Below are 21150 nucleotides of genomic sequence, written 5' to 3' on the forward strand. Positions count from 1 at the left end.
AATGCTAAACTTAACGTAGAAAAGTGATTATTTTGGAGGGAAACCACCAAAGCCACAATGAAAACTATGTTTAAACATCTTCCAATCTATGTTTCCCTCTTCTCTTCTGCCTTCTCTTATGGGGGTGAGGATTGCGACACCACCCAAGGATACTGACATTATGCAGAGTTATGTGACTGTGGTCTCATGTAAAAATACATCTTGGCTGTAATTTGCCTTGAACTAACTTTCTACTGACTAATTTGAGCCTGGGATCCACTGAGAAATGGAACGAAAGGGTCGTAAGTAAAAAGATTTATTCTTACTTACTTTTTACTAGCGTTAGTTAAATATAAAGCTAGTATGAAGATGGTTAGCTTAGCTTTTTAGCATAAAGAGTGGATACAACTACAGCACACAACAATCAGTACCTACTCTATCTAAGTTTGTTAGTTTACACTTTTTATATGGAATTAGTGAAATATGTGTTTCAGAGGTGCTGGTAGGCAGATATTGTTACCTTTGGACAGAGCGAGCCGTTTCCCTCCAGTCACTTAAATAGAACAGAAAACGAGCATAAGCATTTTCCCCAGAGTGATATTTTTTAATGTTATGTTTGAAACATCAAAAATTCAAAAATTTCACTTAAAAGTTTCAGATTCAACAAGCACATTCAACACTTGATTCAGGTTTCAATAAAAAATCGGATTAAACAGACAAAGTCAAGATAGTTAGTTATGCAAAAAAGCATTTCACATGAGTGACTCAGATACAGAAATGTCTTAAGGATTTGCACAATGTCAACATACTGAATATTAGCATTGCTTTATTTGGATGCATTAATTACGTACATCAAGACAAGTTTGCTTTGCTTTTGATATCTGGGACCCAGTTCGGATTTAGGCCTGGGCACCTTGAGGCCCCTCATCTCACAAGACTCGAGGCAGAAAGGGATAATCAGCTATTTGTGGCACCTTGAGTCTGCAAAGTCCAAAAATAGGTGACCACCCACTTCTTATGAGTCCCGAACAACTAAAAACAATATCCAATGGCTGTCATCCAATAAAATCTTTACAGGGGCATTGCAGCGGGGTGTACACATATAATGTTTTAATTACAGAATGCTAATGAGCAAAATCCAACCCGCTTTTCAAAAACCAAAAATGTACATTTTATACTTCCACATGTCTTTCAAACCTCCACTTTGGATTCCTGGTAATTAAGCCTAAAAGGAGCCTTAAACCACAGGATTTAAGCTAACATTAAAATGACTAATGTTTACATCCACCCCTCTGCAGACCTAAAACATACACATGTGCAGACAGAAAAAAAAAAAAAAAACTCTGTACGTTAAAGAAAACAGCTGTGCCCAGCTTAGCCCTCATGCCCACCCAGTCTTTAGAAATCTTTTGCAACAAGCTGCTGTTTCCAGCTGCCTTGTCTGGTCTTGTTTTCTTCCATGACTCTCTTTCCAGCACGCCCAGGTCACATCCACCTTCAGTCAACCTCCTTGTAGGCCTCTAGAGTTGCCGGCTAAGCTTCTGTGCCTGCCGCTCCTTTGCGTTAAAGGCATATTTCGTGTCTTGTAGCTGTTCTATAATCTCCTTGGCCTCCTTCATCTCCACAGCGAGCTGGTTGTACTTCTCCACTAGCTCCTGGTTCTCTCTCCGGAGCTCCACCACCAGCTGGCTCAGCTCCTCGCTCTGCTTCCCGCAGTGAAGCTTCAGCTGCTCCATCTCTGAGAGAGTCTCCTCCATGCGCTTCACCAGGCTCTCCAGCTTGTCCTTAGACATCTTCTGTGGAATGGTTTATTCACCTTTACGGGGATTTCTGTCCTTTTTGTCCAGGCTTTGCCTTCTTCGTTCAGTGCCTGTGCTTGTTCTCTGTGTAGAGTGATTATTGAAGTCTAATCCTCAATTACTTAGGTCTCACATGGAGCAGACAACGCTCTCCTGCACTGTAATCCCCTTAGTAGAGCTATCCTGGGAAACCTCTAAGGTAAATGGGTGGGACACAGCTACAGTGTCTCCTGTCCACTTCATATAGACGATGACAGTGAATGACAGATTACCTCAAGTCTATCTGCAGACTTATCTACCCGTCAGTAAACAGGCTTAAAGGTAAATAAAAGAAAATTATAATTTAACACCTGCAAGAAAGAAAAACAAAACTAGATTTATTTCAGTGGGAATTGTTTATCTATGGGGAGAAGTCTTGAGCGAAGCTACCTTTCCTGGGAAGGAAGCCTAAAAAAAGCAGTTTCAAGTGCAGGGTGCAGCCTAAACAGGTGTCTCGGTAAAAGACGCCATATGGATTTCAGCAGCCGGGAATTAGGATGCAGCAGCAAGAATGACGCCTGAATGAGGGCCTTGTTTGGTAAGACACAGTATGAGGCTAAACATGCTGGCTAAACTGCCATCCAAGTCTCCTGGCAAGCGAGGCCAGCCTGTCCCCATAGTGACAGCTAACGCGTCCAGCACTCCGGGCAACCTGCCCGCCGTGCCCGTCAGCCAGTCGGCATCAAGGGCATCAGCATGCCGAGGAATTCCCAAAGTGTTCCCACTGTCTGCGGAATTGCTTTGCTCACCTGAATCAGTGCTGCTGAAGCACAGGTGGAAGAGAGCAGAATATCACTCGGTTTCAACTGTTTTTTGAGCAATATATGGCGTAAAGTATGCTCTGGTCCAAAGTACCATCATTAAAAAATTATTTTTTAGGTGTTTTTATACGGCATATTCCACTATTTTTACTTCACTGCATTTCAGAGGGAAATATTATACTTTACTGTTTAGGTTTTTGTCAGCTTACAACATACTTTGCTGATTAAGATTTAACATAACACTTTACATGTTTATGATATGCCTCAGCCTCCTACGACATTAATATACTTATGACATATAAATTAATTTGTAATAATATCTGTGCATTTCTTCTACTGACCTCCTCCACAATATCAGATGATAAAGACCTTTGTAAGGTCGTGATGTGTAACTTCAGTTGAGCGCCTCTGTATATTTGCTGATGCAAAAGTCTTGGTCTGTAGCTCTTTCGGTTCTTTTGGATTCTCTGAAATAAATAAAGGGAAGCTGGAGATTAATGAGCAAAACAAATATTTGGAAATGTGAAAGACAGGACAACACACTAGCTGCAAACAATACAAATATTTATTATTGGTGAATATTTGATAGTTTTCAATGCATTTGTTGCATGGAAAAGCCCTAAAATATCTTTATGGATTTGAGTTTGCAGGTTTCCCATGTAATTATCAAACTATAGTATATTTACTTATTTTTAACAGCAGGGTTACCACTCGTTTGGAAAGATGCAGCTTCAAAAACCAAACGATGTGATATGATTTCACAGACTACCACTTTAAATGTCCTACTGACGTCTACAACCGCCTCAAAAGGATGAGGGGAAAAACATTCTCTCCGAGTACAGAATAATGGAAATAATCAAAAACAGACAATTTTCTGCATTTTTATTTATGTAAAAAAGAACAAAGTATGAATTGAATAACCTTGCATAACACACATATGCTAGTGAAGGACAGAAAAAAAAGCTACTCAACCATCAATTTCCTGGAAAACAAAAATATGGGAGGAGAAAAATAAAACAAAAAAGTCTCAAGAACAAATATTTTAATTTTCTCTCTTGGCATCTGCAAGCATGAAACTCAAGTCCAGGTTAGTGCAGCTCATCCTCTCTCCAACAACCACCATTGTATCATAAAAGCCACAAAGTTGGGGTTCATACAGACCTCGGTGTTTCATACTTAATCATTGATCTGTTTTAGTTTTTAACTTGATTAAAATGGTACTTTAATGCTTGATAAATCTGAGTTATATTTTCCAAAATTTTCAACAAATTCAAGTGTTTAGTTCAACAATTTATATTTTCCCCCCTCTCAATATACGCACACGATGACGTTTTGTTTGCTGGGTTTTCTTGAGCTGTGTAGGAACCCGGTTAATATTTACCCCCATGTTACCAAAAATACAAAGTTCCCCTTCTGCATATATATATAAAAAAAAAACAATGTGTGTGTATAGACAAAGTCAGTTTTCTTATGTTTTATGTAGCATAGTTCAAGACAGCACCAGGCGAGCATCATGAGGGCAGCTACAGCCTAAAGGTTCAGAGTTTGTGACCAGATGATCACAGGTTACAATCCCTGGACAGTTTGAAAAAAACAAAACAAAACCGAACATTAAATCTCCGTAAGGGAAAGAATGAAAAGCACATTTCTGTCCCACGATAACGACAACAACTACTACTGAAATGCCCTTGAGCAAGGCACTGAACCTCCGATTGCTCCAGCAGAACTGCTCAGTGGCTGACAGTACATGACTGACATGACAGGCAAATCTCATGTGTCTGTGAGTGAGTGTACGAGTGTGTAGGAATCTTTCTTCCTCTTCAGTCTGTGGGTTCAAAAGTTATTTAAGGTGTAAAAATAATAATAATGATAATAATAATAATAATAAGGCAAAAAATGGGCTGAAATCTCTCATAAGTTTAAGTTCTAGATATAACTTTTTTTTTTTTTTTAGCTTTTCCGCATGAGATGTTTCAAAAGGTTCAAATGCCAATGGCCAGACAAACACTTTCTGGGTGTAAGTTGCTCAATCATTAGAGCTTTGGTTTTTGTGACTAAAGTGAAAAAAAAACCCAAACAAACATCCAAGCTATTCAGGAAGAAAAGCACACTCTGCTGACAGCTCATACATAACCAAACTACGCATTTACCCATCTATAATCAATATCATTGGGTCTCCATTTGTTTGATGAAGGCTTTTTGAACTTTCTTTGGGGGCGGTGGCAGCTCCCAAGTCATAAACTTGTGACTGGAAAGATGTTTGAACAAAGTCTTTGAATGTGAACAGCTACCACCAAGGTGTGCCTGAACAAGGCACCTACTGTAAAGCCCCAGCTGGAAGAGACAAGACCCAGATGTCAATGTGTGTGGATGTGAAGCAGGGCGCTGCTGAAAAGGAGCAGACGAGCTCTTGTAAAGCTTCCCTAGATAAATAATTGTAAAATATTCCTGCTAACTTCTTGGACTGTGTCTGAGACTGGTGATCAACAAACTAATTGAAGATGAGGTCCCAAATCAAGCAAGAAATTTCTTCTTGGTTTAAAAGAGAAATAAAATATCTAAGAACAGCTCTCAGGGGAAATTCCTCCTTTGGCGCAACAAAGAAAGGCAAACAAAAATAACTTGTGTCCCATCATCGTGACTTCTTAGGGGGGGGATGTGAGGGCGAGAGGGGCCCCTGCATCGCACTTTGTTCCCCCGCTGTGAAGGGATCACTCTCGTGTAGTTGGCTGGAGAGCTATGTGGGTAGAGGTTATCAGGGCAGCATCCTGCTAAATATAGAACTGGTGTAGTGCCAGCTTGTCCATGAATGGTTGTACCAAGTTGTCTGTGGCGAAGTAGAAGACCAGGCCAAAAAAAATGGAGATGGGCAAAGCAGGGAGAGCCTTCTTGAATATGGCAAGGAGGAGCAGCGTCAGACACAGGCCCTGCGGGGACGAGGAAGTAAGATAATGAGCATTTGTGGTTCAAATTAAGTGAGTACAGATACTGTGATGAAAGACAGAGATGAGGTTGTGGCGACATTAAAATACGGCAGCTACGGTCACTCACAATGAGGATGGCTACGAAGCAGGCGAGCGTGGTGTTCCAGTCGCCACTGGCGGTGGCTGAGGCTTTTCCCACCAACATGCTGTAGAAGATGAAGTCTCCCAGCCCCAGCTTGACGCCTCCTGAAAATACAGGGGGACACCACATTCAGGGTAGAGTCCACATGAGATTCACTTTAGCTCGACACAATACACTCTCTGGAGAAATATGAGGGCTGGATGCTGAGTAACTATAATTACTGTCCAAACAAGAGGTTCGACCTCATATTTACTAAAGCTTTCATTTAGAAAGAGCACAGGTCCCCAAATAGTACAGTTGTGAACCCTAGTAATTGCCATGAATAATTGCTTCCCGATCTGCTCTGACTAAACACAGTCTACAGCCACACATATGCACTAATTTGACAGAAAAGGGAACAATAAAACATTCCTGCAGTGTTTATGTGTTCAGAGCAACGAGAACTGAAAGTGAGGATGCAGTCACACAATCTGGGATATGGGAGGTTCCAGCGCTCGCTAGCAGACTAACATTAATGACATTAATGGTGATAGAAACAAAGGACTGGTTGAAGCCGTTTAGGTTATATGATTTCTACACCACTCATGTTGTAACTTCACATTGCGACAGCGTTAGCCCCCAGCACTATTTGCACAGTAAGGTGTTTAAAGAATAAAACTTAAACCACTGATGAAATACCAAGAAAGCGGGAAGTCATGTCAGGATGCACAGAATGAAAAAGCCAGGGAATTCCATTGTTCCCCATATGCATTCTAAGCAATGACTATGATGTCAAGATCTGTGTGAAGCTGTGTGTGGTTAATTTGTACGTTTTTGTCATTGGCGCCTGATATAATCGCAGTAAATGCAATGGACTGTTCTGCAAATTGCACTGCTTATGGCAATTGTGGCCTGCTGCCTTCAAAAGGACCAAACTTTTCATATAGTATGAAGTAGCTGTTGGCAACAAATCATGTCAATCAATAAATGTATAAATCAACCCAGACTGCTCTTTTGGGAGTTCTCGCTTTACCATATTAATTGATCATTGATTTATTGATTGCGGAGTGTTTCATTCACTACTGTAACATTTATTTAATTATTATTATGTACTGCGTAGTTGCTACTACAGAGGCTGCTCTTAGTGATAAAATACTGTTTCTCTCCCGCATAACACCCTTGGGAGGAGAGTGCTTCGACACAGACAGGCAAGGGGAATTTGAATGTCAGGAAATTCAGCACAGGCAATCATGAGGAAATATCAGGAGCGGTTGTAACTATTTTGTAGAGCACTCATCCACGAACCACCATGAACCAGTGGTTGGACTCTTGATTTCTCCTGGCTACAACTCCAAGTTGCTCCTGGTATGTCAAGCGAGCACCCTGCAGCTGCGGCTTAGGATAAAAGGTGTGTATAAGCAGACCATTTACCATTTTACACATACTTTATTAGAGCGACTTTGACATAAGAAAGAATGAATTTAGGGTAAAAAGTATTGTCTGAACTTAATGTGTGAGCCTAAAACACCAGAATACATTATTTGGGTTCAAACTTCAAATAAATATTCAGAATTGAAACCGTCACGCTTTGTGCACTCACTCTCCTCGTCATCTTCTTCAACAGGTGGACGGGCAGAGGGCATTTGCTGGATCTCCCGCCTGGACTCCTCAGTGGACTGAAGCGGTCCTAGCTGGTGCTCCTGTTGGCTGACCCAGGAGGAGGTAAAGCCTCCATCGTCCTGTGATGGACTCGAGGGAACTGGAGACACCACCGCAGCTAAGAAATGGTATCAGTCAGACTAACCATCAACCACAATGTTTTTAAAAGTAACCGTCCAACCTTTGGTTAAACCTACTCAATCCACAACGCTTTGACACTCCACTCACCTCCATGACTCTCTGGCTGAGGTAAAGCTTCTTCTATCGAATTCCTCTTTGGCCCGTCGGTGTCGGCCATGTTGACGAGCCATACCATCGTAGCTGAGGAAGAAGCGAGACAGTCCAAACACTCTTAGCTTCCAAGGCTTGTGTTACAAACCGCGTCAAAATCTAATTAAAACATCTAAAACTTATAGTAATAACTTTAGGGGGTTAATTCTAACCATCCATCAGTCACGGCTGAGGTTAAAACAGGAAATTATTTGTGGTGGTAGTTTATAGGAATCTGCATTTACTTTGCAGAGCTACTAACTGCTCTACTTCAACTTAAATTACAAATAGGTGAGCATCCAATAATAAAATGTTCATAAATGTAGGTTTATATCCAGTGTCTATCTTACAAGAGTAGATGAGAGCAGGGAAGATTGGTTCGTTCCTCTCCTGAGCAGTTTCCACCAGGATCCTCAGGGGCCCTTTGGGACAGAGCACTGCTAACAGGTCTGTGTGAGGACAGAGAAGACAGAGAGCAGAAAAGTGATGTTAACCAGCTAACAGCAGCATGGGGTAACATATGTTATAACAGGAGACAGGCTTTGGCTGGGATGGACTACTTCAAAAGGAAAACTGTTGGCCATTCACAAAAGCACGTGTTTTTGTAAAACACTGACGTCACTGTACATTAAAGTGCTGTGAACGTAATAATGTTTGAGTATATGCGAGATACCTGACATTTTAAACCAGGATGTAAAGCCACCTTTAAATAAAGTTTATAGGCACTTTTACCTCTATGTGTATATTTTGCTCGGTCAAAAAAAGCGGATTCTGATAGAAAAGCTGTAGCCATGACAGTAAACAATGCCTCAATGGGATGGTTACAGTCTAATCAGTTCATCTTGCTTCCAAGTGGACACTTATGCAAAATTTAAGGAAACTCTCTCAAGGTGTCCCTAAGATGTCAGGTTATCGGGATAGAGGCATAAAAACAAACTAGTAATGTAAAATAAGTAGTAACTCTTGGGAGAGAACTTTAAAGTCTCAGTTATACTAGGTCAGTATCTAAAATTTTAGGTTATGTTTATTTTATTATCACTTGTCCACTTCTCCCTATTTTGTCCAACTGCCTGTCGATCAGCAAGAGAGTAACTTACAAGAAATTATCTCAGTAGCTATTTTTTTGCTGTATTTTTAGTTTGTTTGCCCCAGTCTTCCTTTTTTCATTCTTTCTTTCGTTACACATTTCCCTAAAATAATTTGTCTTTAGGTCTTGAGACACATTTTGGCTTTGAGCAAACCAATGACAACAGCTTTTACTTCTTGGTCCAAAGACGGCATTCACATGCACTTAAGTGAAGCGGTTACTCGGAGAAATAAGCTTCCTTCCAACTTTCTTACTCTATTTTGCTGAGTGGCAGCGCAGGGGGAGAGACACAGAGCTGATACACAGCATGAACTGTCTGAATAATAAGAGAATCTGTGGGGAACGGTACTTCTTCAAGGCACTTTTAAGTCGAACTTTGGGTGGTCTTTGATTTAGAAATGGGGAGGCATCACTCGGTCAACGATCTCTTCCTCATTCAGCCTTTGAAATGGCCTGTCTGCAGCCTTTTGTTGGAGAAAGATGATTAGAAACCTGGTTCTGTGTCTACATAGCAGAGAAATCAGTGTTCTCCAAGAGAAATGTACGTGGGGAAAATCGGGATTCGGTAATCCCCTACCCTAAATTCAGAAACCAGATTTCCCATTTACATGACAGTTAAGAAATCAGAAACCTTATCCTGGTTACTTTGATACATGTTAATGCACTGATAAACACTGCTAAAGACAAAAAGGCCTCACAATAAACGAGAATATATGGTACACCATAGTGAAACACTGTGGTTCTACAAACTGGCCCTGGCTCAAAATTTATTAAACGTATAAAAACCTAAACAGAGATTAAACTGCTAAAATGCTTTCAGCACAACTGCTAAGAGAAACCAGATGACTGAACTGTGGTGCACAAAAACATCTTCAAAGGTTCGGCAAATACGTAATCTTTCTTCCCTAGAAGCACACAAATCCAAGAGATAGGGAGTGGAGATGATTTACCATATACAGATATGACAGCTAATATGAGCCATGCAGTCCACTCGGGCAGGTACTTAATGAAAACCAGGGCCATGAGAGCACTGATCATGATGAGGTAGGCCTGTTGGAGCCGCAGGGGTCCTTTCCAGTGAATACACATCATGCCCACCACTCCAAAGTTCCAAATTATTATTGCCAGGGTGAAGTAGTCCATCGCCACATTGTAGGTCTTGAAAACCTCTCTGTTGAACAAGGCAGAAACATGATGAAAACAGCTGGAAAGACTCGTTTACTCGTCACAAAGAATCTATGAGAATCTATAGAAAGTTCCAAAAGTGTAATTATATATTAGTAGGTGAGGCGTACTTGAGGTAGATGTAGGAGAAGAAGAACAGGAGGAGGAGGGAGGAGAGAATAAGCCAGACTTGAATTACCTGAAATGAAAAAGATCATAATCACAAGGTTTAAATACACAACACTATTTCTACAAAGCAGTACTTGCAAATACCTTTCTCGAGTGTTTGTTTTAAATTACCAAGACTACCACAGAGGTGGGGTTTACCACAGAGGGTGAAAGGATGAGCGCTAGACATTTGGACAAACTGAAATAAATTGTCCTGATGTGTACAGCCCCACCTGTCTGGTTTAAATAGGTGTTTAGTGCTATGCAGGTTTACAGATTGTGTTTTAATCTGGCATTTTCTTCATTATTCTATTAGTTTATTGCACCTGTCAGGGCACAACAATTCCCAAGAACTCATTGAGAAAAGGCTAAATCGGAGGCTTTCCAGGTTAATTGGACCTTAAATGTATGGAACCTAAAGTCTCACATTCTGTTGCTGGTGTTAAAAACTCATTTTTATTTACACTGTTGTTATGCAGCAGTTTTCATAAAGGAACATGCATCTTATCAGTAGATCGATGCTGCTGCTACATGCTAAAAATTCCAATATTGGTCTGGTTTGGTTAATTACAGAGTGTAAATAATACGTAAAGTAAATAATACAAATTGATGCTGATGCCAAAAACTGCAGTGAATGGTTGATGACAGTTTGATGTGGCTAATGTTAGCATGTACCTTGTAACAGCGGTACTTGTAAAGAAGCACCAGCACCAAAGTCATGATAATGATCACAGTGATCATAATGGTGGCATTCAGGATAGAGTTGAGGGCTCTCTGTCCTATTGTGTCTGTGTCTTCAGGGAATGGCGTGTAAATCCTGGGGGTGACAGTTCAAAGACACATTACAGAGACACCTAAGTCAAACAACAAAGACTAGAATACAAATACAAACAGGAATCAATGGATCTTAACATTTAAAGACTGCAGTAGTGTTTTTTTTATGTTTACTGAGCCAGATTAGGAATCTGCTTTAATAATCTTGAGCAATTACAATTCTGTCTTGGTATTAAAGATAAGTAGATTTAATATACATTAACTCCCCCTTGTGGCACTGCAGCAACACTGCATTTCATTCAAACTCCAGAGCATGTGAGCTGTGAATCTAGCACACAAGCTCCATCCAATTCCCCCCTTTACCACCATCTGTTTGATAGGGGTTATAAAACTCACAGTCTCTGGCCGTCATTCTGGGTGTAGAAGCTGACCGACTTTATGGTTGCCACAACGACCACCATGCAGAGGGTCACGGGAACGAACAGCATAATGACGTGCTTGGCCCCGTATTTCAAGGTCAACTCCTCGTCCTCGTCCTCCTCAGCCTCCACCACTTGTGGAGGCCTAGCAGCGGGAGGCTGGCCATTCTGCTCGGTCCCTGTACCATTACCTCCAGCTCCATTGCCTCCTCCACCGCCTCCTCCCGACCCTCCTCTGGACCGCACTGTTGTCACTGCAGCCTCCTGTGGCTGCTGGGTCGGATCAGGGCTTGCACTGGAGTCCTGTTGGTTCTGTCATTATGTGACAAAAACATAAATTTCTGTGTACATTCTATCAACCAGAATTTGTGTAGCCGACAGTTTAAACAGCCTATATTTACAAATATTATATACGATATACGAAATATAATATGAAAATACCGACAATTTTCAGCAAAATTACAGAAAGGATTTCTCTGATTAACAGTCTAGGTGTTATCCAATATACCACATCAGGTGTTGAAGTATGAGCAATTCTGGCTTGTCCTCATGAGTCCTCAGCCAGGGCTCAATTTCAACAAAACACAAGATCATTTCTCCTTTTTCTCATTTAGATAAGTTTCTCAAAACAAATGGCAATACATGTAAAAAGACCCGTAACGAATAATGACCCTTGTCTCACAACAATCAGTGATACGTTATACTGCCCTCAAACTATAACATTTTGGTTCATGTTTGTTTACACCCTTAAGCCATCAGGTGGTGTGAGTTTAAGAATTGAGACACTTTGAAAGACCAGATACATATTCCAAATCTGTCTTTCTATCTATCTGTCTTTCAATCTGTCTTTCCATTTCTCAAATGTTCTGGATAAACACATATGCAAACAAGGACATATTTGCACCAGATGAAACACGAAATCTTAAATATTTAAATGTGTTTTTATTGGCAAAAATGCCTACAAATTGGACAGTCAGTACACCAAATGGGATCAGACTGTCTGCATTTGGCTTCCACAGCGGATCAGTTCCTCCAAAACAAACAACGCTGCCCTCATTCCCACCCACTCTGAGGATCTGTCCCATCAGGACTAAACAAACGGAAAAGTCAAGGCGACTGTGTGAACAGAAAGGCCCTGGCTGCCAGGCCAGTTGTAACATGTGGCAGCTCAGACATGAAGCAATCTCACCAGGTATGCAGAAATGATGACAAGAGGCTTCTTCAGAAACTGCTGTGAAAAGCAAAAGCTACCACAGCACTGTAAACAAAATGACCTCACTGTGTAGTAAGCTGCATTGTTTCTCAGTCCTGGGAATGAAGTCAACGTTAGAACCAAGGACGCACAGTACTGAGTTAGAGTTAACCTGTTATCCAGGGAAATGACACTGTAATTATATACTGACCACACCTCATAATGGCATGAATGACCTTATGGCCATGCAAATATTTCAGTTTGAGACAGAAATTAAAGCTTTTGTAGGCCCCTCACGAATGAGAAATGCTGTTGTATTTTACATACTCAACAATTAGCGGGTAAACAAAACATTGTACGACACAGAGAGTTGCTAAGTGAATTGTGACAGCAAGGAGGGGACTTTGACTCCTCGAATAGGGAGAACACTCCTTTACTATGACGAGAGCAATACGCCACGTTCGTGTTCCTGATGACTCTACATTAGGGAGTCAAGGTCCTAAACTATTCCCTTATCAGATAATAACCACGAAAGGCCAAATCAAAGCAAAGTTAACAGAGTGATAATCCCCCACCCTCCATGTTTGCTATCACAAACTGCATGAGCAACAGATGACTCTTTCTTCACCAACCTGAGAGGAAACACTGTTGTGTGCAACTAAAATCTTACGGCTAATCATTACCCAACACATCAGGACCGACAGAAACGCAGAGAAAAGTGCTACAGAGAGTGTGTACTCACCATATTGTTTTCAATATCCTCTGCATTGTTCGCCATCGTTGGCTTGGCAGACACTTGTCCTCACATGCAAACTAAATTCTTTTGTCCTGATGAAAGAGAATAGGACAAAAGAGAATATTACATGTAGCAGCCAGAAATAGGCACAATAAAGAGAAGTCAGTTACAGCAAATCAAATCAAGGGCATAAAGATAGAGGATGTCATTAGGTTATAGAGATCGAACAGCCCTGTGAGGAAAACGTGCGATCTGAAATGAACTTGACAGTGATTTATCCCAGCAGAAATCAGCTGTAAAAGGCTTGTTGTTTTTGAGAGAAATTAGACTGAAAAATAAAATCAAGTCTATCTTAATTCACATGTATTCACTAATATTTGAAACACTAAACTAGTTACTCAAAATGAATGAACACCCATATGTCCCTTCTAAATGTTATTGGTCACTGTATTCTCCCTTCCCAGCCTGACAGCAACTCTGTCATGTTCATACTGCATTTTAAACACCAGTTCAAGATGAAATGAACAGGTGTCAAGAGTGAACGAATTGAATTCTGTGATGTGATAAGATATCACCATAAGTTCTCTTATTCTTAATAAATGCCCTTGTTGTGTGTCTTTACTGCCTGGTGCGATACAGAGGAGAGATGGTAACACAAAGAGGATATTTTGTACTAGAAAGGCAGTGGCTCTGAATGGTACCCACTGTTGCTCTAACCCTTTTTTCTTTGCTGGATGGGATTATACCGATCTCTGGGCTGTGGGTAATAAGCAGTTGGTTTTTGAACAATTTCCTTTTCCAACACTAACACAGCAACATAGAATGCACCAAATTCTCTCTCTCCCTCTGGTTTCACAGCAGACTCCAAAAAACTGCAAGTTACTCGGTCCTTTGTAAAACAAGGGCAAGTGAATTTACTCTGAGACAAAATGTCTCGAATAGGCAACTTAAGGGTTTCACATATACTCAAAAGTTCTAATTAACTGAATGTAACGAAAAAACAAAAACAATAAAACCAAATGTTTTCATTTTAGGTAAAAGCAAAAAGTTATGATAAACAAAATATACACAATATCACAAATAAAAGTATTTATTGTGGAGAAAAAGGACCCCTGTGACTTTAGTACAGCGGTGCAAACAGGTTCCTGAAATAGGCCACAAAATAAATCTGAGCAGTCATAAGACGACTGATGTCACAGGAATTGAAAAAAGGTCTTTTCTCCTGTCTTTGCTTTCATTTGTGAAATACTGACAGCTGTATCTATTTAGGCCTTAAACATGTGGATAAGTTTAGAAGTGAACTTTCTCTGCTCTGCAATATGAATAAAAAAGTTGGGACCCACAGGTTTAAACCATGTAGATTACGTTGAGTGAATGTAAATATTTAACAACAACTACTAATCCTACTTACTTTTCACCACTGCAATTGAGTATTTTGTAAAAGATGAACTGTGCAGATGTTATTTGCAACACATAATTGCAAGGGCGCTGAATAATAGTCAATGTGGTACTTAGAGAATCATGTTGAGATTAGTATGATAAATATTCGTAAATAGAATACATACATTGAAAAATGAGGTTTTTAGGTTTGAATTTGCCTTTAACACTAAACTGCTTCAGGAATGTGACGTTCGCGCTTGTGTTCAAACACCGAACCAGCATTTAGCCTACATATTGGGTAACTGTTGACTTGGTAGAGGTTTATTATAATTTCCTCCTACGGTTAGGTTGTAAATAATTAAAAGCTACATTAAATATGTACCTGCATTGACTGATTGCATTTTATTATTAGCGGTTAGTTAGCCAATAATGTCAAAACGGCAGCGCAGACAGCGGCCGCGCGGGGTGGTTAACGATACTAAACTCACATAGATCAAACTAAATGAGGTTTATTGAATAGCAGGGATGCAAGACTTAAACTTACCCACTGTAAACGGTAGATTAATTCCTTGATTTCGTGTCCACAAGTAGGTTTAAAACCCGGGCACTTTCCCCTCTTTGTTGTTCCTGTCTTCACACCGAACATCCGCCCGCTGGTGTGGTCTACTTCCTACTCTCGCGCGGATACAGGCAGCGTTCACGATCCAAACGTTATTTGATAACAATTTGAACATTTTAATTGCGTTACCATTAAAATGTCACTTAAATAAACGATGTCGTATGCGAGCGAACCATTTGAATATATTTTAGCTTTTTGAACGCAAAAAATGAAAAGGAGCTACAAAACAATAGAGCTGTAAGAGACGAAAATGGCCAGGCTGCGTTCACTGTCAGGCTTCAACGTGTAACCCCATTGGGAAATAACAGGACTTTCTGACATGGATGGTGTCTCAAACGTCATGAAAAAACTGACCTATAAGGCCTTTTTTTAAAAAATCTTTATCTGTTTTCCACAATAAACCACTAGTCTATATGGAAACGTCCACTGCCTTCACTTGTAGCTCCATGTCACCGTTTTTCAAGCAACAAAGCTTAAGCAAAGCTGCTGGTATGTTCCTTTCTTTCTTCTTTTTTTTTTTTTTTTTTTTTTAACTATTTGCTACTAACTAAAGGGTTACTTTTAAATAAAAGTTCTCTCCTTGAACCTTCAGATTTACTAAACTTAACAATACCCAAACATATAATTTCAAGTAAATATTATTATTGAGGCAAAAAAAATCTATCCATAGATCTTGAGTAATGTGTTTGTGTTTTTAGGACTGGACTTAGAGAAATCAGTTTCTTTATGGAGCGTACTTAAAGTAAATTGTAGGGCATGTACTTTGCAGTTCAACTGGACTTGGCATTTAAAGTATTACAGTACTTCTAATAGAGTACTTTTAGATAAGTCATTGCGCTTTTACATGAATACTGAATTTCAATCACCTCTAAATAGAAGGGCACGATCTATTGTGAAGAGGGCCCAGTAACAGTTTTGATGAATCCGACTTTTCGCGAACGCAGCATCCTTTGTCAGTTGTTCTTCCGGTGACAGAGGTCGAGGCATTAGTAGAAGCAAAAGCAAGGATCCAAGAAAGTCGAAGAAAGACGACTGAAACGCTCCCAAAACATGGTTCGTATGATGTGAGACAATGTTTACAGAACAAACGTGTTGTGTGGCCGTTTAAGGTCAACGCAGCTTTTTCGTTTTAGCGTTTTATTCTAGCCGGACAAGTGTTTGGGAAAGGTGCAAAGCTACCTGCTAACGTTAGCATCAGTGTGGGGGTCGTTTGAGCAGCTGCGACAAAACCCAAACTAGCTCAGATAAATGAATCATGTGTTTATTGCTCGAGTTAAATAAAATACCTACCGTGTGCTATTTTATAGATAACCAGTCTAGAGATTAAAAAATAAAATCTATAGCTGCACATGTACCGTAAGTTACCTATTAACGCCAGTTGCTTAACCGGGGGTTAAACTATGTAAGATAGTTAAGTAGACGTTACTAATTACACAATATGAAACACACTTTATGTTCCAATTTTGCATAAACAAAGGGGCGTAAGTACTGTCCGCAAAAATGTACTGCTAGTCATTCGTTAATATTGAAGCAGCATTTTACAGTTGTTAGTTGATCTGATGCTAGTTTATAATATTTCCGTGTCTGTATCCCCAACTGATTTTTTAAAAATATATATTTTAATATTTAGTTTAAGTGTTTGTTTCATTTATAAAATCACTAACCTTACACGCAGACATAAATACAGCCATTGCCTTTTCTTGATGGACTTTTCTTATGTTAACTGGTTTACTAGACTTTATGACTAATATTTTTTTCACCATTTGGGTTTTAAAACATAACAGTAGAGTCACATTTATTTTGAACCCAAAGTGAGTTTACTGTAGTCTGTGGCAAAACACACCAGAAGAATCTTAAAATAATGATTGTTTCACATAAAAAAATTCTTTAAATGACAAATTTAGACTCAACACTTGCTTTATATTTTGTGACAATTGGCTAATAACTGATAAATCAATTAATTTAAGCACAAATCATGTAAACTGTAACTGCTGATTAATTATTGCAACTGTAAACAGAACAACATATTATACCTTGTGAGTGTTGGTAAAGCTGATTCCAACTAAATGGAACTGATGGCAGTTAAACCTTTACCATCACTAAAAACCTACAACTTCAAAAATCCTCACATTAACTGTTAACTAACCACCGTTAACTAACAATCAAAACTCAAAGCAATGGTTTAAAATTATGAATCTGCACAAGCTCTACTATTCAGTTGATACTTATATTTTATGGAGTAAAACAAGCAAGGCTGAACATCTGTGGATCTGTAACTGTGTGTCATATCTACCATACCTTTACCGTTATGGTAGATTCAATGGGTTACACTGACATTAATATTTTAATGGTCTTAAAACACATGTCTGTGTTTTCAGTCTCACACCATCCTGCTAGTGCAGCCCACTAAGAGGCCAGAAGGAAGAACGTATGCTGATTACGAGTCAGTCAACGAGTGTATGGAAGGTAAACGGATATGGATGTTAGTATGGATATTGTCATTGAGGTTTATGTATATCTGCAAGCAATTTGTATTATGGTCATTATGAAAAAATGAGCAGTGTCATGTGTGATATCACCTGGTGTATTTTGTTTGTATTAAAAGTGCTAAATGAAAAAGTCACATCAAATAGATGATATTTATCGCATTTAGGTTGAGTCTCTATGGATAAAAAGTTGAGTTGTGTGTATTTATTTTCATAATGGCCGTAGTTCATCTTTCCTCACGAGAGTACTGGTTGTTCTGTGTTTGACAGTATAAATAGAAATTAAAAAAAATATATAAACTAGCCACAAGTTACTTTTACCAAGTACCTCTTAAATATGTATCTGTGCATAATTAATTCATAATTATGTCTTAGGTTTAAGTAATCTTTCACAAATATGAATATTGCAGTCTATAGTAGTTATTGTTGGCTTCATTTGACAAAGATATCAGAGTAAGATAATGTAGCTAGAACTTAATTAATCAAGTTTTTGGGTGACCTGAAGTTAATACAATAGTTTAACTACTATTTCCTTTTGAGGAGAGTGATTTATTGTTTTTTTTTTTCTTTTCTTCTTCACAGGTGTGTGTAAGATGTATGAGGAGCATTTAAAGAGAATGAACCCCAACAGTCCATCGATTACATATGACATCAGCCAGCTGTTTGACTTCATTGATGACCTGGCTGACCTCAGCTGTTTGGTGTAAGTTGGACAAAGAAACTGACTAAATTGAAACTGCAGACAATAAACCATCTTGTACAGGTTTGCTAATTGCTAATATAAGCATGTGTTGGGTATCACGAGGTACACACCTCTGACCCGTGTCAGTCGTAAAAAGACTCAGTACCTCTCTGTAGACCATGCCTCTAGGTTTGAATTGAGATGTGAGCTTATGAGGAGTACAAATCCAAATCCAGTACTACTGTACACTGGCTCTCCAAGACTGCTAAACAGAAATAGCACAAAATACTAGAATATAGAACATGGAAAGAAAGAACATCATACAAATTAAGAGAGTGTGCTGGTAGAAGCGTAACTGGTCAATGCACTACAAGTTGAGCTAAGCTGCCTAAAAGTGCATAACTGACATTAAAAATGGAAGCACATACATAAACAGCTCTAGCCCCGAAAGTTATGTTGATAGACGTAAATGATTCTCATTTACACAGAGGTGGTTTGTCTTTGAAAAGATGGCAAGTGTCGGAAATCAGTAGCTGTTAAAGACCCCTGGCCTGTTTCACCATGTCTGAATTCATAGAATATATAATATTTGGCAGTTGGCTCCACAACAGATGTACCAGCCCAAAAACACACTCGATTAAATTGTTCTGAGAATAAGGTTGTGTTATGACAAGGAAAGCAGCCAAACAGTAAATTTACCATTTACATTTTGCCTGATCATCTACGTCCATATCATTATCAACAAAATCTCAGTAGAATCTCAGTAGCTTTTTGTTTAACCTTTCACACCCCTACCATGAGTCGAGACACTTACTGGTGGTTTTCGTTTTTGTAAGGAGTTTTGTTTTTTTTAAAAGAGAATAGCTGTGACAAAGCAAAGCAATTTCACCCTTGAAGTTGTTTGAATCTTAAATCTTTAACAGTAATTTTTCATTGGCATTAATTTCAAATTAGTACGTTTATGGCACTTATTCTATTATGGCAAGTCCAACTGTCTGCCGACTGAGGGCCCTGATAGCCGAAGGGTTGAGGTGCTCACCATGTAATCAAGCATAACCATAAGCGTTTGAGTTCAGCTGGGGACCTTTGCTGCATCCTCTCACGTCTCCTGTGTCCTCACTTCATCTATCTTCAGTGGCTTTGAGGCTGACATATTTATTCAACATTTTTGGAAATTAATGCTGTACGTTCTGGAACATTGTTTTTTCCTCCTGTGCATTACTTCATCTGCTTGGCAGAGGTGTAAAACGAGCCTGGATTCAAATGCTGCAAACAGTCTTTGAGAGCAGATAAAACTCACTTTGCCTGGAGCCCTGTCAATTTGGGCATTTTTTTTGGTTTCAAGTGGGAGGCTCAAGCCCCTGTGCAGCCACTCTGCTGCCCTTGAGCCAAAAATAGCCCTGGTGCTTTCATCTCTCCTAGTAGCTGAACTTGACTTCTGACATCAAGGAGGAGACAAGCAAGAAGACTGAAGAGTCTCATTTGGTTAATCTTTATGCAAGTGTTACGTTTTACAGTAAGAGCCGCATTTTCCGTGCAGTTCGGAAATTGCTGGTTAGAAAAGCATCTGGTGCAGCCAGGCCAAAGAAAGTGAAACTAAGTACAATGTCTCGTGCTGCCTCAGGTATCGCGCCGACACGCAGACGTACCAGCCGTACAACAAGGACTGGATCAAAGAGAAGATCTACGTTCTCCTTCGCCGTCAGGCCCAGCAGGCAGCCAAGTGAAGCCTCACGAGGAGGTGGATGAATGCGTGACGGGTGGGGGTCAATATTATTCTGTTCTCTTTGTAACTCGTGTTGAAAAGTTTGAGGTTTTGAAGTTTTTAAAGTTTTCTTTTTCATGGACAGTAGGTGTATTTTGTATTTCAATGCTTGACTTGTTAATAAAGATTTCCTTAAAATACAAATCGGTCTAAAGTGAGTTGTTCTTGTCTTATTTGGTCCCTTTTTCTGTGTGTGATTTATATTTCCGTGCTTCGGTATTTTGTGGTATCCTTTCTTTCACCTCAGTTTTCCTCAGTTCTCAGTTTTTCTAGTTGCTTTTCTTGTATAAAATGGACAGTGTTATTTTATTAGTTTCCAGGAACATCAGTCCTGGGAGTTTGTTTTTTTGTCCCCCCAACTGTCTACTTGACTGAGTTGTCCTAGGTGTTGTGCAGACATAAATTCCCCCATTTTTTTTTTTTTTTTTTTGTCAATAGAAGCCAATAGGAGCAAATAATGATGTCTTCGTGTAATTGTGTTAAATGGTGCTTGGGGAAAGTAAGTATAATTACCTGTGCCTTAAAATGGGTGTTGAGGGAATAAGATAAAAGTATGATTATTTCTATCTTGTTTTTTTTTTTTCTTTTTCCTTCTTTCTGCTGTTCGGTTCTTTTGTCTTCTTTCGATGTAGTGGTTTACAGTGCCTGGTGTCTTTCTTTCATTCACATTACCTTCCCTCACGTCTGCCTTTTGTCACTTTATTTTTTCACATTCTGTCATTTGTGGATTTTTCTTCACCATATTCTGTCATTTTTCCTTTATTGATATTTTTTTAGCTTTCTTTGCTGACTGTAAAAAAAAAAAAAAAAAAAAAAAAAAAAAGGTGCTTCTAGTGTGGCTTCTGCCTTTTTACTCTCAAGCATTTCGTAAAATTTCGGACTCTTTTTCATTTTCTAAGGCACTGCTTCAAAAAATGTTAAAAACTTCCTCAATTTCCAAAATGGATTTGCCTCATGGAAGATTTTAAGAAATGCAGTTGTCTTTGTTTGGCTTTTTTCCACCTGTTTTCTCATTGCCTTTTTCTTAGCTGTTACTTTTACCATTGTATTTTTATTTCTCTTTTTTTTTTCTTTTTGTCTCTTTCATCCTCTGCTGACTGTGTTACTAAGGATGTCAATTTGCTTT

The 21150-nt window shown here is 39.3% G+C and overlaps 2 protein-coding genes across 3 annotated transcripts; one reads left to right on the forward strand and one right to left on the reverse strand.

Moving 5' to 3' along the window:
* Positions 1–3445: 3445 nt before the first annotated feature.
* On the reverse strand, positions 3446–15290 carry psen1 (presenilin 1). 2 transcript variants are annotated; one of them, XM_067479520.1, is made up of 11 exons: positions 15021–15290; positions 13099–13184; positions 11142–11476; positions 10647–10788; positions 9935–10002; positions 9590–9810; positions 7903–8001; positions 7511–7603; positions 7224–7400; positions 5630–5748; positions 3446–5505 (listed from the first exon to the last, which is right to left on the reverse strand). In XM_067479520.1, the coding sequence occupies exons 2-11, from the start codon at positions 13132–13134 to the stop codon at positions 5350–5352; spliced, it is 1446 nt and encodes a 481-aa protein (XP_067335621.1). In that variant the 5' UTR covers positions 13135–13184; positions 15021–15290; the 3' UTR covers positions 3446–5349. The 2 variants fall into 2 exon arrangements, with proteins under 2 accessions (XP_067335621.1, XP_067335620.1); XM_067479519.1 differs by having other exon boundaries at positions 15017–15289.
* Positions 15291–15985: 695 nt separating this feature from the next.
* On the forward strand, positions 15986–20168 carry LOC137101288 (enhancer of rudimentary homolog). The gene is made up of 4 exons (XM_067479521.1): positions 15986–16144; positions 17470–17557; positions 18160–18280; positions 19884–20168. The coding sequence occupies exons 1-4, from the start codon at positions 16142–16144 to the stop codon at positions 19984–19986; spliced, it is 315 nt and encodes a 104-aa protein (XP_067335622.1). The 5' UTR covers positions 15986–16141; the 3' UTR covers positions 19987–20168.
* The last annotated feature ends 982 nt before the right edge of the window (positions 20169–21150 follow it).

This window comes from Channa argus, chromosome 16 (genome assembly GCF_033026475.1).
Source record: "Channa argus isolate prfri chromosome 16, Channa argus male v1.0, whole genome shotgun sequence".
In the NCBI taxonomy this organism is placed as follows: Eukaryota; Metazoa; Chordata; class Actinopteri; order Anabantiformes; family Channidae; genus Channa; species Channa argus.

What these genes read in the sequence shown, in the direction of transcription:
- psen1 (XM_067479520.1), bottom strand. Translation starts at nt 13,134, where the DNA reads ATGGCGAACAATGCAGAGGATATTGAAAACAATATG. An exon ending in CAGAATGACGGCCAGAGACT is followed by an intron (nt 10,789 to 11,141) that starts GTGAGTTTTATA and finishes TGTCACCCCCAG; the next exon opens with GATTTACACGCCATTCCCTG. An exon ending in GCTTCGTAGCCATCCTCATT is followed by an intron (nt 5,506 to 5,629) that starts GTGAGTGACCGT and finishes TCGTCCCCGCAG; the next exon opens with GGCCTGTGTCTGACGCTGCT.
- LOC137101288 (XM_067479521.1), top strand. An exon ending in AGTCAACGAGTGTATGGAAG is followed by an intron (nt 17,558 to 18,159) that starts GTAAACGGATAT and finishes TCTTCTTCACAG; the next exon opens with GTGTGTGTAAGATGTATGAG. An exon ending in GCTGACCTCAGCTGTTTGGT is followed by an intron (nt 18,281 to 19,883) that starts GTAAGTTGGACA and finishes GTGCTGCCTCAG; the next exon opens with GTATCGCGCCGACACGCAGA.